At 36.1% G+C, this 14653-nt stretch overlaps 1 protein-coding gene across 4 annotated transcripts in view; it reads right to left on the bottom strand.

Annotated features, from left to right (window-relative positions):
* Positions 1-14653, bottom strand: part of SATB1 (SATB homeobox 1) — a 96039-nt gene that overhangs the window by 36962 nt on the left and 44424 nt on the right. For all 4 annotated transcript variants that reach the window (XM_046638736.1, XM_046638724.1, XM_046638743.1 and 1 more), the window contains exons 6-8: positions 11088-11199; positions 8326-8780; positions 596-808 (exon numbers count right to left, since the gene is read on the bottom strand). In XM_046638736.1, coding sequence (XP_046494692.1) covers positions 596-808; positions 8326-8780; positions 11088-11199 — 780 coding nt within the window. The remainder of the gene's footprint in view (positions 1-595; positions 809-8325; positions 8781-11087; positions 11200-14653) is intronic.

The raw sequence follows: 14653 nt of genomic DNA, 5'->3' as shown, positions 1-14653 counted from the left end.
CTTCCTAAAAAGTGCAAACATTTGGCAAATAGAAAATGTGCCCATTTCTGGGAATATGGATGGAATTCCTTATCAGCCCCATTTAAAGCTGCCTTCAAGGATTGTATTAAACTTAATTATGAAAGATTACAAACGAGATGATGTGTAATTGGTACCAGCTGCAGTTCGTATTGGAAAGCATAAATACAAATGGAATTATTTATTTATTTTTATTTATTTACTATTCAAATGGTGGTTCTAAAACTCATAGGGATAAAATTGACTTTATTACTTTTTTTCCTATTGAGTTTAAAATACTTCTTAGTAGTAGTAGAGACAAATATCCCATTTAAAGACTACTTTTAAGCCCCAAAGAACCCCCAAAATGAAGCAACACAAAGCAACTGTCTTTCTTCTAATTAGTAGCTTATTGTTTTTATATGAGAATTAGTGATTTGGAAGCAAATTCTCCTCAAGCAACTCTATGAATTATTACTTTTAAAAAACCGTGTATCTATCCATCTATCTTTCAACTTCTTGTTGAGATTGTTCCTCAAACATTAAAAAGAACACACACACACAGCAATTAGAAGGGCATGGAGGAAAGAGACTTCACCTGGGGAGGGCGGCTGGGCGGTGTGCTTATCAGGGGGGCAGGACCCATTGCAGAGGCAGCATTCAAGCTCCTTTCCCTTTCATCCTGGTAAATTCGATCTCTTTCAGCTTCTGGTAACTGCAAGAAATTCTGCATAGCCCGAAGGTTTACCAGCAAAGACTGGGATGCAGTCTTGGGGTCCTCTTCCTTTCGGAGGATTTCTGAAAGCAAGCCCTGCCGGGAAGGAAAGGCACAGGATGAGTGAGCTTGCTCCCGTGCTCTGCTGGCCAGCGGTGAGCCTTCCCTTTGCTTAGCCACTCGGCTTAGGAAATGCAGCCAGAAGCATTAAATCTACATAGGAATATCTTAGTTACAACTGAGGTGGTAGAGAAGAGAGCCTCAATTGTATTCTTAATTTTATTAAGCATCTGCTTTACATATAACATAAACTGAAACTGCCTAATTGGTCTCCTTCCTTTGAGTAGCTTAACTTGGCATGAAATCTTTCACAGAGGGACGATGGAGGGAAGTTAAGAATAAAGGAAATGCTCATAATACAACAGCACTGAACAGTATAGTTCTCAAGCTGCCTAGACAAAGGCAGTGGAATGCCAACAGCCCAACATGTAAAGAAACAAAGCCATTTCTAGAGAAACAGAACTTTCAAACAAAATACCAGAAAATGAATTGTAATATATTACAAGAAAAAATATTACTAAAGCATCATCTAAGATTTATGCTGTTTTCACAGGCAATACTGTAGGTTATTCCTTAATTTTCAAATTATTGAAATGAGAAGTGATTCTTCTATTTATCATTTAAGGGAACCATACTGACTACCTTAAATGATTCTAAACTCTATCTTGCTATATTACAATTCTGGGTAACAGGTTGAAATTTTGAACTTCAGAAACCACAGATTAAATTTGAAATACATAACCCCCTTTCCACATTGCAAAAATCCATCATAATGTGCCAATGAAAAGGATATTACCAAATTCTGTAATTATCAAATTTCTTAAGGAATAGAAATCCTTATTAGTGATGGGAGAAATTTACAAACCATTAGTAAATTCTTTTAAGATGTCCTTCTGCCCAAATAATAGAGCATTAATTGTCAACTACTTTTCTTGAAAAAATTTTTGAAAGAACACTTTCAAAAATGGGTGGATTTCCCCAATTTTGTTTAAGGCATTATATAAAATAGAAGGATTAGAAAAATTTTCTGTCCATTTGATAGAGGCTGAGAAGCCTTTATCCCTCCAATCTCGTACATGAAATAATGCCTGGAATACCAAGGCACATTTGCTGTCTACATTTAGCCAGAATATCAGTTTATCACAACATAGCTCAGAAGAAAAGATTGTCAAGGCCGAAATCTAATTTGCAAATTTCATTTCCCAATAACTCTGCAGAATGGTGAAAGGGTTCACTTGGGGAAGGGGAGGTAAATGTCATGTCAAAACAACTGAGCCCCAAGATTACAACATTTGGGTTTTTTCAGGGTTTTCAAAAAGTGCATGTTTTGTCCTAGCTTTGTCCCCAATTCCTCAGGGCTGATGCACCATATTGCCCAAATATAATCTTTGAGTGCAGACAGTATAAAAGTACTGTCCACTTTAAAATGACACAGGTTACTATTAAAAAATATTCTCTGATGGGTTCAGGGGACTTACATTTTAGTTTCTTACTTGATCTACACAACCAAAGCTTGGAGTTGGACCCAAACTTTTAGTTTCACCATAAGAAATGTGACTGAAGAATGAAGGGTACAGGTCCTTCAATTCATAATAGTGACAAGTAATGTTGCAATTGTGTTTATACAAGAGCAGAACATCCAGTCAATTTAACTAAAATTCAGTCAAACAGGCAGTCAATCATCCAGCTATTTAATTTGCACAAGGCCAACTAATTAGATTCACTGTGTTTTTGATGTGTCACACTGAAACCAAAAAATACAGGTCTCAAAAAAATGAAAATAGGTGTAAAAAATAGTCCTCACTTCACACTCTTCGCCATGAAATATTATGTATTAAAAGATGTGCTTGGCAAAGCAATATATATTAACTAGACAGAAGCAGACAGAAACATACAGTATACATAAACACAATGTTATAAATTCCTTGAGTATAATAATCTAATATTCATTTTTGCCATCCCAGCACAATGTCTACCACATAAGTGTTTGATAAATATGTACTAAATGGATTAATTATGTGTATTCAGATCACAAAAGGAAAAAATTGCAAATGGGTTATGATAGAAACATAAGAACAAGGTATGCTACCTATGGGTAAATTCTAATGGTAATTATTAGTTTATCCAAGGTGAGCCTTCAATGAAAAGTTATGTGACACTTTATAAGATGCTTATCTACACTAATTGTTCAGTAATAAAAAAAAATAGATTAGGTAAAATGAGATCCCATGAATATTTAGGATGTTATTCTACTTGAGAAATTTGAAATTAGACATTTATAAATCTCCAATTACAAAATAATATATCATCTTTTTATTATGTATGTTTCCTGAGACAGTAGAGAACTATAGTGAGAAAATTAAACATATGAAAAAATACATAATAATGTTTTCTATCAATTCTTGCTAACATGAAACGAAGTCATTTCCCGTATGGCTTAAAGTAGAAGACAGCAGGTCATGTGAGTGAGAATTTAGAAATTTTACTACCCATATTTTGATGTTGGCATTACTTCCCATTTGAGTATATGAAGTATTTTAATGGAAAAGTGTTTTATTTCCACTAAATTATTCTATTGGAGCAAGTGCAGCTTTTCTACCTGGAATATGTTGAAGGTCTAATGCAATATTTCAAACCCTGGAACACTCAAAGAGCTCTAAAGCCGCCAGTGTAGACAGTCTCAGGTGTTTTAGAAACCTTCGGGGTTTTTTTTTTTTTGGCCCAGGCTTTCAAAGAGGGGAGTGCCCCCTGGTGGAAATGCTTGAAAATATTGTTAGAAAATGTTTTGATTAGAATGTGTTAATTACCACAAAAAAAAAAAAATCATGTCACTTGAGAATAATTCTGGATGCAAAATTATTCTAATACCATTAGAATCTGGATATGGGAATGCATGTTTTGGTCCCATTCAGGTTGTTGTTACCTGAGTAGCTGCAATTATGGATTCAAGATGTACGTGGCCCCTATTTCCCATTTCCCCATAGTCAAAAATACAGTTCAGATTTGTCAAGTTAGGTCAAGGTCATTTGTAATAATCCCTCAAGTGGATAGGAAGAGGGATCTCTTACCAAAAATTCTTCTTCGTGCTAAAAAATAATATGTCAAGGGCATCACGTACCTTACTTGCTACCTCAAGAGAATACGTTAAAACACCAAGACCAAAACATTTATCAGTATTGTATACCATACGTGCTCGATAAACTTGAACAAATTAAACAAAACCATTAGTCATTCTTGTTTCTGATAAGAACTTGAGAATCGTATGTTATGTACTAAGGTACCAGCACCTTATGAATATTAATTTTATTGAAAATGAGAAGCTGCTTTTCATTGGGACTCTGTATCTTCAAATAATTTGATATGTGCCCTATATATGAAAACACAAAATTATTCTGCATTGTCATTACATAGTGGTTAAGTGATAATTCTGACTTTTTCAATTAAAGAGCGAACTTACTGATGAATTCCTAAACCTTTTTTACATTCCAAAAAGAGTTTACAAGTTATTACAAGTAAAATTCATTAGTAATAGTAAAAGAAAGCAAAAACCTTCAATAAATATTATCAGTACTTCCAAAAGCTAATTATGAATTCTTTAAAACAGCAGATAAGCGAAAGAGACTGCCAATCTGAACAAAAAGCCTGTCTGGCCTGCCGTTTGTCTCCTTTTTGAACATAATCACTGATTCAAATAGATTTTATCAGCTTCATGGAACTTCAAAGCCCTCAGAAGGAAAATATGATTTGCTGAAACCTCCCTCCTAAAAAGAAAATACACAGAATATTCTTCAAGGCTACCTGCCTCTGTTGTTTGGTGAATTTTTAATCACAGGTCCAGGTGAAAGCCTATTTTCAAATTCAAACTCCACCTTCTACCTTGGACTCAGGCCAAGTAAGTTATAAGCAGACGCATTTCTCTGCCGTTTGGGAGGCTACACGAGAGCTGTCATGGTGGGGTAATAGCACCTTTTTACCTTTTATTCAATAGTGATATGGATAGTGGACTTTTCTTAAATTACACTGTGAAGAATTATAGGAACACAGCAGCAATTTCTGTTATACTTAAGCAGGCAAATTTCTCTCCACCACATAATTTACAGAACTCAAATTCAATAAAACATTACATGATGGTCCATTACTGTTATCAGTTTTGAATAATCCATCTTCATTCTTTATTTTACTGGAAAATAAAGTGTGCCAAAGACAAGAGGAGGGGGGAGACAAAAGGAAAAAAGCCATAGAATGGGATCAGAGTTAAACTCTGGGTTTTATTTAAAAAAAAAAAAAGGCACTAAAGACTATATTTTCATCTATCAAAACCTTTAAACAGCAATAATACAGAGAAGTGAATTGAAAAGTATAAATCTAGAAGCCTCAGCAATTATTTTTAGCCACAGGTTTCCATTAAAAAGACATCAAGTAGGCATAACTGAATGAATGACATATGCTAAAAGCTGATATCTTCAGTAGCAATTAAAGAACATATGCCCATCAATTCAGGAGGGGAAAAAGTCTTTAAAACAAGTAATTATATGAATTTCACCATAAATTTTCAGAAAAGGAAGACTATTATTTTTTTTAATAGTCATGTGTGAAAGTCTTAAGAGGGGGGTATGTTTTAATTTAGGAGACCCAATTAAGATGATGGGAAAATTCCCTAATTAAGAGTTAAAACATGAAATACAGGATTTTAAAGTTATATATAGCTGTCAATAACTAAAATATCTCAACTCATAACACATTATCTATTATACTAATATTTTAACATACTGTTTATAGGGCATCAATGTCTTTATCGGATATTATACAATTTTGCAATTGTATGTACACATTTTACATTAATTTTTAAACTCAGAGTTGGAACTGCACATTGTAATAAGTGTACACAAATGTGTGATGTGCGATTTAACTCTGCAGAGCTCCTTGTCTATACATATGCATTAGCATGTGTATTTTCGTACTCCACACTCACACCATACACTCTCTCTCTGCACCTGCTTTTATTGAAATGCATACACTTTGAAATAAACACACTACATGCATTCATATGAATGTATAATCATTAAAATAAATGCAGCTGTGTGTGCGCGTGCGAGCATGTGTGCTTTTTAAGTATGACCACCGAAAATACATGCATGCTTGTGTGTTCAAAAGCTAGTTCCCAAAATGTGAACACTTAAATATACATAGAAAATTACTCATTTAAATCAAACAGCTTCGAATATGGCCCAATATCCACTGCGACTGAGGAGTAGCAATTACCAATATAAAGGCTTAAAATAAAACCCCTCTATCACCCAGGGCTCCTAATAATTTTTTGGTAATGATTTTCTAAATTGGCTATTATTAATAAAGAGAGATCAGTATCAAGCTGTACTTTCATTCTCCTCTCATCTTCAGAAAAATAGTCATTGTTTTTAATGTTAACCATAGAGATGACTATCTTTTCAAAGAGATTAATATGGTATATAAAGAGAGAATTCTGCCTTTTTTCCAGTAACACATCCTATAGATATTCACGGAATTTGTCAATGTGAGAACCAAAGGCAGAACGAACGGTCAACTCTTCAGAGTAATGCCTGTGACATCATCACCCAAGAGAAGGAAAACTGTACCAACGGGTGTTGACCTCACCCTTATGTCCCTCAGCTGGACTCTCTTGTCATTCTTCCTCCAGATAAAACACACTTTCCTTAGCGCCTTAAGAAACAACAATTTGCTCAATTTTTAAAATGCTTCTCAGTAAACCTGTATGTCACTTGTGTCTATGTCAAGGGTGTCTTTGTCTGTGGGCCTTTAATTCAATTCAACAAGCATTTTAGTGAACTTTTATGTAGAGACCTGTCTATTCTTTGGCTGTACTGAGAACTACTGGCAGTTACCGCTATTTACAAAAATAAAAAATGCTGCCAGAAATAGACTCGAGTATCTAGAAGGTTGATTTTTGATTCATTCATGCATTCATCTTATTTTTTTTTAATAATTACCTCCCAACTGAATATAGGTGCCATGTTAAATTTACCAGCTAATAATGAACACATTTCTTAAGTTGTAAAAACATAGAACCAGCTAAAACCATAAGATTTTAACCTGAGACATAACCTTCAGCAACCGCCCTTTTAAAAATAGATAAATGATGTATGAAAAACAAAAAGAAACTGAAAACAAACACTGCGTTAAGGGCTTTGTCAGGCCTCCTCACTCTCAATCCAGTTAAGGCAAGCCAAAAATAAGACACAGCGGGGATTCTCCTAGGTATGGAAACTCTGCCAACAAGGAATTAATGCTAGATTATTTTTGTACCAGAATTTTATTCTTATAATCATGTAATAAACAAAACAACTTAAATATGAAAGGAAAGTATGAGTCAGGCCAAAAAAAAATTTTTGACAAAAGAAAGAACAGTGGTAAAACAAGAAAGTCGAAAGGACATAATGTCCTCATTCTAATCAAAGTTACATGTTCTTTGGGTTTTTCTTTTTTTTTTTTCAGTGTGCCTGGGCCAAGAATAAACACCATATATATCATACTAGTTTCCAAAAAAAGAAATGAAAAAAAAAAATCCTCTCATTCACAGTTTAATGGAATCAATTTGTTTAGAACTTTTCAAATACCTTTGTCTTAAGCGTTCTCTATTATATATTACCCTTTCTCCAAGTCCCTGTAAACTTCTTCCATGCTGATACTATCTTCCCTGGAATTTTCCCAGGAGGACAAAGGTGTGAGCACCAGGGGTATATGCAGATCTCTGGACACTAAGGCCCACAGGCCAAATCTAGCCTAGGGCCTGTTTTGTAAAGAGTTTTATTGAAACACCACCACACCACATCCATTCATTTATTGTCTATGGTTGCTTAGCCCTCTACAATATGACAGAGATCCTATGGCCCTCAAAGCGTAAAATATTTACTATCTGGCCTATTGCAGAAAAGGTTTGCTGATCTCTGGTCTAGAGAATGAGGTTTGGGAGAACATTAACAATAATGTGAGGAGGGGAGAAGACAAAGCTAAGAAACATTTTATGTTAATAAGCCATATTTTTTTTTCTAAATGGCTGTTCAGAATTAAATGGCAGAAATTACTCTTGAGTCCCAAGATGTTTTTTTTTAAAAGTTGGAGAGGACCTTCAATAGGGCATATTTATATACTCATGTTTGACATGGGTAGTAACGTGGAAAAAATGTTAGGCAAGAAGCCTGAAATCCCGCCTTGACCAAGTCGTCAAACTTTTCTCCATCTTCTACTAAGAGCCTATGATTCCATTACGTGAAAGCATAGGTAACGCCAGTTTGAAATATTTTGATATTTAATTTATTCTTTCAAGGCCCCTGAATCAGGATCAATCTGTACACAGCTTTTTCTTGGTCGAGGAGATGGATAATAGGGAAAGGAGTGATAAAATGTAGGCACCACAAGAACAGACAACGTGATCACAGGAAGAGAAGGATAAAATGTTAGTACAGAGTAAAAGAATCAAGATTAGTACAGATGGGACTAAAAAAGGAGAGAGAAAGAGAGATACAAGAACCACATCTAAATAGAACAAAACTGACCTGAGTTCTGTTAAAAGCCACACGTGCAAATACTGCCTGGGAGATTCCTGCTCGTTTCAGTTCATCACGTACCCACTGGTAGATTTCGGAAGACACCTCTGTGTTGGTTGAAACCTGTTGCTCCAAAGGCTTATTCATAGATCTACTGACAGGGGGAGGGTGGTTCAAGTATTGTTGGTTTAAGGACTGCTGGGCTAAAAGTCTATTCACTGCATACTGCTGGTTCAGCAGCTGAGCCATCACCAGCTGCTGGTTGACCAATTGAGGACTGATGGGCGTTGACACAAGCCCAGGGTGCAGGTTCGGAAGAGGGGTCCGGACAGAGGGCTGGCTGCCATGGGAGAGCTGCGCGGGGGACGGAGGCTGCTCGGCTGTGTTCCCTGGGACCGGCTGCTGGCCAAAGTTGACATGGTTGGCACCTTGCTGGGATAGTTCAGAAAGACTATCCATTTCGACTAAAGTAGACAAAAAGTAAAATCATGTTAAGCCAACAATGATGGGTATTGATAAAGATTTCTGATCATTTTCTAAATAGAGACAGTAGGCACAGGGCACATCAAAGATCCAATTAAACCAAAAAACTTTCAAGATGGAACTCTTCATTTTCCTCTTACGCACAATTCCACAAACTTTGAGAGTGGGACACTACTTCTGATCTAATTTTATAATGTACTTTAGGTTTAAGGCATAAAATCAATTATTTTCAAATTCTCTGCAGCTAGTTTTGGGATCAAACTATTATTCACTCTCACTTATTACCTCTAGAAGGCTTATAAGCAATGTTTAGGAGAACTAGAGCTTCTAGAAAAACATCATTTGCTTAACGACAACTAGAAAGATGAGCTGAGCTAAGGAAAGATCTCATATGCAACTAAAGGAAAAAGAAATACACAAGCATTTTCTCATGATATATATTAACTGTTATTACTCTAGGCAAAAGGTTTGAAACAAAAAAGATGACATAAATGTTATCTACATTCAATTTTTACCTAGCCATGAATATAAAGAAGTAACCAATATAATAAATAATGAAAGTGGTCATAATGAGAAGTAATAATAACTGCCTATTGAACACTGTGCTGAATATCTTATATGGCTTGTTTCATTTAATTTTAACCTTCATGGGTGGCAGGTGTATCTGCAAATATTTTTTAGAATGAAGCAGATAATTTATTGTATTGCAAGCCAGTATACCCAATGTTGCTAAGACCCAAATGTTTCTTGAAGAAGCTATGACTATCACCAGATGCTAAAGACAGTCTTTCAAGGAAGGGGCAGGGTGTTGTTCTGGCACAATGGTGATACTGTGACGATTTTGCAATTTATTACTGCCTACCCAAGATGAATGCTTCTCCCTTGGCTAGATCCCTCATGTGGACTGGCTGAGAGTCAGCTCTAAGTGTGTCAAATGCTTTGCTGTCTCAAGGAGACTGGTTTGATGCTCTTGACTGGAGGGCTGAGCATGGCACTGTATGTAAATAGGTGAGTCCTTCGAAATAGCACACCACAGTACAGACTCCGGCTTGATTTTAATCATCATTTATCTTTTCGTTAGATATTCAGGTTTTATATTTAGAGGAACTTATCATATTGCTATAATCACTGATATATGCAAAATATAACTAAGAATTGGGGAGGAAACCTTTCATTTCTACTAGTGAAATCAGCCCAAGTGGGCCATTCACAGGGAATAGTAATTCAAGCAATTATTCCAAAAATGATGCATTGTCTTCATTACAGCTCTAAGCTATAAAAGGCAACGAATCTGTTTTGGTAGATGGATGGTTTTTCTTCAAATATTAAAAGCTAAAACATGCTCAAAATTCACGTTCTCTTGTCTCTTAAAATCTTTAGGAAAAGTTATTATTGTTGTTATTAAATGAAGGTAACAGAAGTAAACAGAAATAGAATTAAAACAGGGCATAATTCTATGCATATTAAACCCCCCATTCCTATATTATTTTAAAATATATTTGGAAGGTATAAGTATGTGAAAGAAAACATTAATAGAAATTAAAACATTAACCTTAATCACACTGTTTGCTTTTGTGAACACTAACAAACTCAGTAGGGAGAAAAAGTCATAATCTAAATGCTTAGGTACAACACACAACTTTTATCTGTCATTGTACACTGCAGATAATTTTAATGTATTTCCTGTGTAACAAATATTGACCTAAAGTTACCAACGTGTTAAGATAGGATGCTATATTGGAATTAAAAGTTTAGAAATGATGCAATGATTTTTCTGGTATGGATGGTAAAGGACTACGCTCACCAAAGTACATATCTAAGGGGGCTGACGATTAGAGCTATAAAAATCACTTGATCTCAATTGTGGAAACTATAAATACAATTTAATTTCCTGAAAAATTGTGTGCAAAAACAGGCAATTTCTCTCTCTCTCAAACAAAAACAAAAAACATAAAAGCATGATTTATCTCTGAGAGAAATCGCAGCTAATATTAGTTATTCAAGGCCTGGTTAGGGCTTCACTGAGATGTTAAAAAATGACAGCTCCCCTCCTCACGCCTCGATTTCCTGCACGTCTGACAACCAAGTCAGTTTGGCTGATTTAAACACAAACATTTATTGAATTTAATTATCTCATTATACTCATACCCACTCCCCACCCTCAAGGAAACATTCTAAATTGATCTCTAATTGGGCAATCAAAAGACCTGGCTTTAGATGTGACTTTGATAAACCCCCAAATGACACGTAATGGTATGTAGCCACCGCTGCAAAGGTTTTTTGCTTACCCATCATATCTTTTGTCTTCTTGAAATGTTTGTACCACCTTCCAAATTCTTGACATTTTGCTGCTGAGACATTTGCATAGTAAGTGCTGTTCACAATGGAAGAAATCATACTCTGCGTGAAAAGGGGGGGAAACATTTGTAATACATAGCGGCACAAGATGGAACACAGCAATGATTTCAATTGTGGAAACTGTATTTTTTTTAAAATCAACTGAGTACCGACACATTTTTGTTTCATACTTTAGCCTAAAGCCTCGACTTCTGAAAATTCATTAAGTAGATCATCAAATGCTTATTTAAGTAGAAAGCAACAGCCCACTGAGACCAGTACAAAGCTATCAAATCCACAGACTTGGCTCTAGTATTTATGGAACCTCCATCAATGTCATCTATTCCTGGGCTGACAAACTTTCACCAATCCCACCAAATCCAAATATGTGAAGAAGACTTTAGGACTGCAATTCATAAATAAATGCAACTTCGAGGTTTAGTGACTATACTCCACATCTTTGTTACTCAAAGTATGGCCCAGGGACCAGCAATACTGGCATCACCTGGAAGCTTATTAGAAATGCAGAATCTTGGGCCCTACCCCAGACCTAGTCAGTCAGCACCTGCATTTTACCAAGATCTCAGGGGATCTGTGTGCACGTTAACGTTTGGGAAACACCACTTACACCTTCCACTCCTATTATTTGGGTTTCAACTGGAGGTGTATTAACACTGTTCAAAGGTTGACGGACCACATTTAAGGACAAAATGGACTATTCACAGAGATCCTCTATCAGAAGAAAAAAAAATATTCTGCAATGCGATTGCTAGCTTCATCTGTAGTAAAGTTTGAGTTCTGAATTTCAAACTAACCATAAAAATTTTTAAATCTATGCCTTTCATGCTTACTAATTTCTCAAGGATACCACAGAAAAGAAATGACCTATTTTGTCATTTGTCTTCATCCTGCTTTTTAATAAAAGCCTGAGAAACAGAGAGTTGACAGTTTAACATATAAAAATGAAGAAAGACAATGATTTTGATGTATTACTAGAAGTTATTTTTTTTAACTCATTTTCAACAAAGAAAAGTGTTTTCTTCCCAGCAAATTTTGGTTATGGCAACTTCAGTGACTTAATTCATGGTTATTTTTAACCGTAACACCCATATTCTCTAGTAGCAGCTAAATTAACTTCCAACTGAGTCTTAGGAATAATTAGACTTTGCAGCCCAACCCATCCCCTACTCCTAGGTGTGGAAACATGAGAACTTACATCTCAGACTTCAGCTGGTCAGTGGTGAAATAGTTCACTGAAGGCAGCAGTGTTTGGGAGGGAGTGAACAACCAGAAAAGCCAGTTTGGGGACAAAAGTATTTTTATATCATTATCTTCTTTAAGCTACTTTTAATTTAAAGCTCTTTTGGTTATTATGGATTCTCCTGACATCCATTATCAGTGTTAAGTTTGTGACATGCACACATTCCTGTAATATGTAAGTCTTGGGGATCTTTTTTTTTTTTTGGAGGAAGATTAGCCCTCAGCTAACTACTGCCAGTCCTCCTCTTTTTGCTGAGGAAGCCTGGCTCTGAGCTAACATCGGTGCCCATCTTCCTCTAGTTTATACGTGGGACGCCTACCACAGCATGGCTGCCAAGCAGTGCCATGTCCGCACCCGGGATCCGAACCAGCGAACCCCGGGCCACCGAGAAGCGGAACGTGCGAACTTAACCGCTGCGCCACCGGGCCGGCCCCAAGTCTTGGGGATCTTTGAAGAACTTCTGGTGAAGGATAAGCTAGAGTTGCATTATTGATGTAAAACGTAGCTATCTTTCTTAAGAGGCACTGTGATATTTTTTGACACTTTCTACTTTATAGTCCTTTTCACATTTTCTCTAAAAAGATACTCTTAATGCGCTCATGATGCTCTGCCATTAATCCAGTAGCTTGCAATTTTACTAAGAGCCTCCCTCGGTCCAGAGCACAAAAAGATACTTAGTAAGGTTGCCAAAACCAGAGCCCTAAGATTACCTGATCCGGTTAACAATCCGTCAGCTTCAATCACACTTACTCTATTCTAATAATGGATCAATACAGACAGACACTAATAAAACTACTGGGATTGCTGATGGATAATGGTAATTCTGCAGATGGATGACAGTTGATGTTCTTCCACTTTGGTTAATTTTTAAAAAATTATTACTCTTATACTTAGACATTCTGGCAGTTGCTTAAATGTTAATATAATAGTGCATATAAGTCTTAGATGCAGTTTATGTCTTAATTTTCAGAAATATATGGAATATCTATATTTTGCTGAGGTTTTTGACAAACATCCAGTTTACTTTAGTTGCTAATAGTTCTATATATGAAATTTGCTCTTTGCTGCATACCTACTATGTGCCTAATACTAGGGACACAAAGATGGATAAGACACAGCCTCTGCCTACAAGAAGTTTACCAGCTATTAGGAAGACAGATACATAAACAGATCATTTTGATTCACTGTGATTCAGTATGACAACAATGAAAAAAATATATGGGGGGAAAAAAGGAAGAAGAATACATACTTTCTGAAAAAAAAGTCTGCAATATTTTTATAAAACTAGAGCCCATATGTAATAGTGCTATGCAGATATTATCCATATGTGGAAAATAATATCCATATGTGCAGGATCATTGAAGCTTCCCTCTGCCCATGTTTAACCCTACATTGGTAGGCTCTGTCCTTAAGTGACTTTCTGGGCGCCTTCTACTCTGTCAAGAGGTACGTGCTCAGGGAACTCTGATTAACGTAAATATTAGCCTAAGCAAGACACCAATCGAAAGCCTAATCCACAGGTTATGACACATACCAAAGCAACTTTTTAGATTCTCTCTCTTCCTGTGCTTTTAGGGGGCTGGGGAATATTCCATAACTCAGGTAACTTGGGGTCACCTCTATTTTTATTGGAACAACACACAGTAATCTCTACAATTAAATTGCTCATGCAGCCACTGAAAGAGGTTTCTGTTTTCTTTTTTTCTTGTAGTAAAATCCCGATTGAAGGCTTAGGTAGAGCATCTGACTAGACTAGTGAGTTTCAAGGGCAGGTGAGATTTCAGAATCTCGTGGCACACATAGCTTTTGAAGGATCAGATTCACTACTATAACCCTAAATTTGGAAAATCATAAAGAAACACCTATTGTTTTGATAATACAAATAACTGAGGGTCAAAATTGGTAATATTTTCCTAGGTGGTGGGGATATATAGTGGGAAGACCAAGACCCATGTTTTTAAGGAGAGAGGCTTGGGATTCTTATGTCAATCAAAAGGAGATATTGGTTTAAAAAGATTACACAAAGCTGTGAGTTCCTCCAGGTCTGGGGCTCCATATTATTTTCCAGTCCAAATGCCTGGCATTTATTAAATATACACTAAATGTTCATTTGATGAAACAGAATCACCTAAATCTGCATTCAAGTCCAAGATGTGTCACACACTGGTAGTGTGACCTTAATCAAATTAATTGACTACTCTATCGCAGTTCCCCATGCTAAATGGGAACGAGAGCAGCACTCACCTCAGGGGGCTG

Source organism: Equus quagga, chromosome 1 (assembly GCF_021613505.1).
Source record: "Equus quagga isolate Etosha38 chromosome 1, UCLA_HA_Equagga_1.0, whole genome shotgun sequence".
In the NCBI taxonomy this organism is placed as follows: Eukaryota; Metazoa; Chordata; class Mammalia; order Perissodactyla; family Equidae; genus Equus; species Equus quagga.
This window is presented reverse-complemented; position numbering and strand designations above follow the sequence as displayed.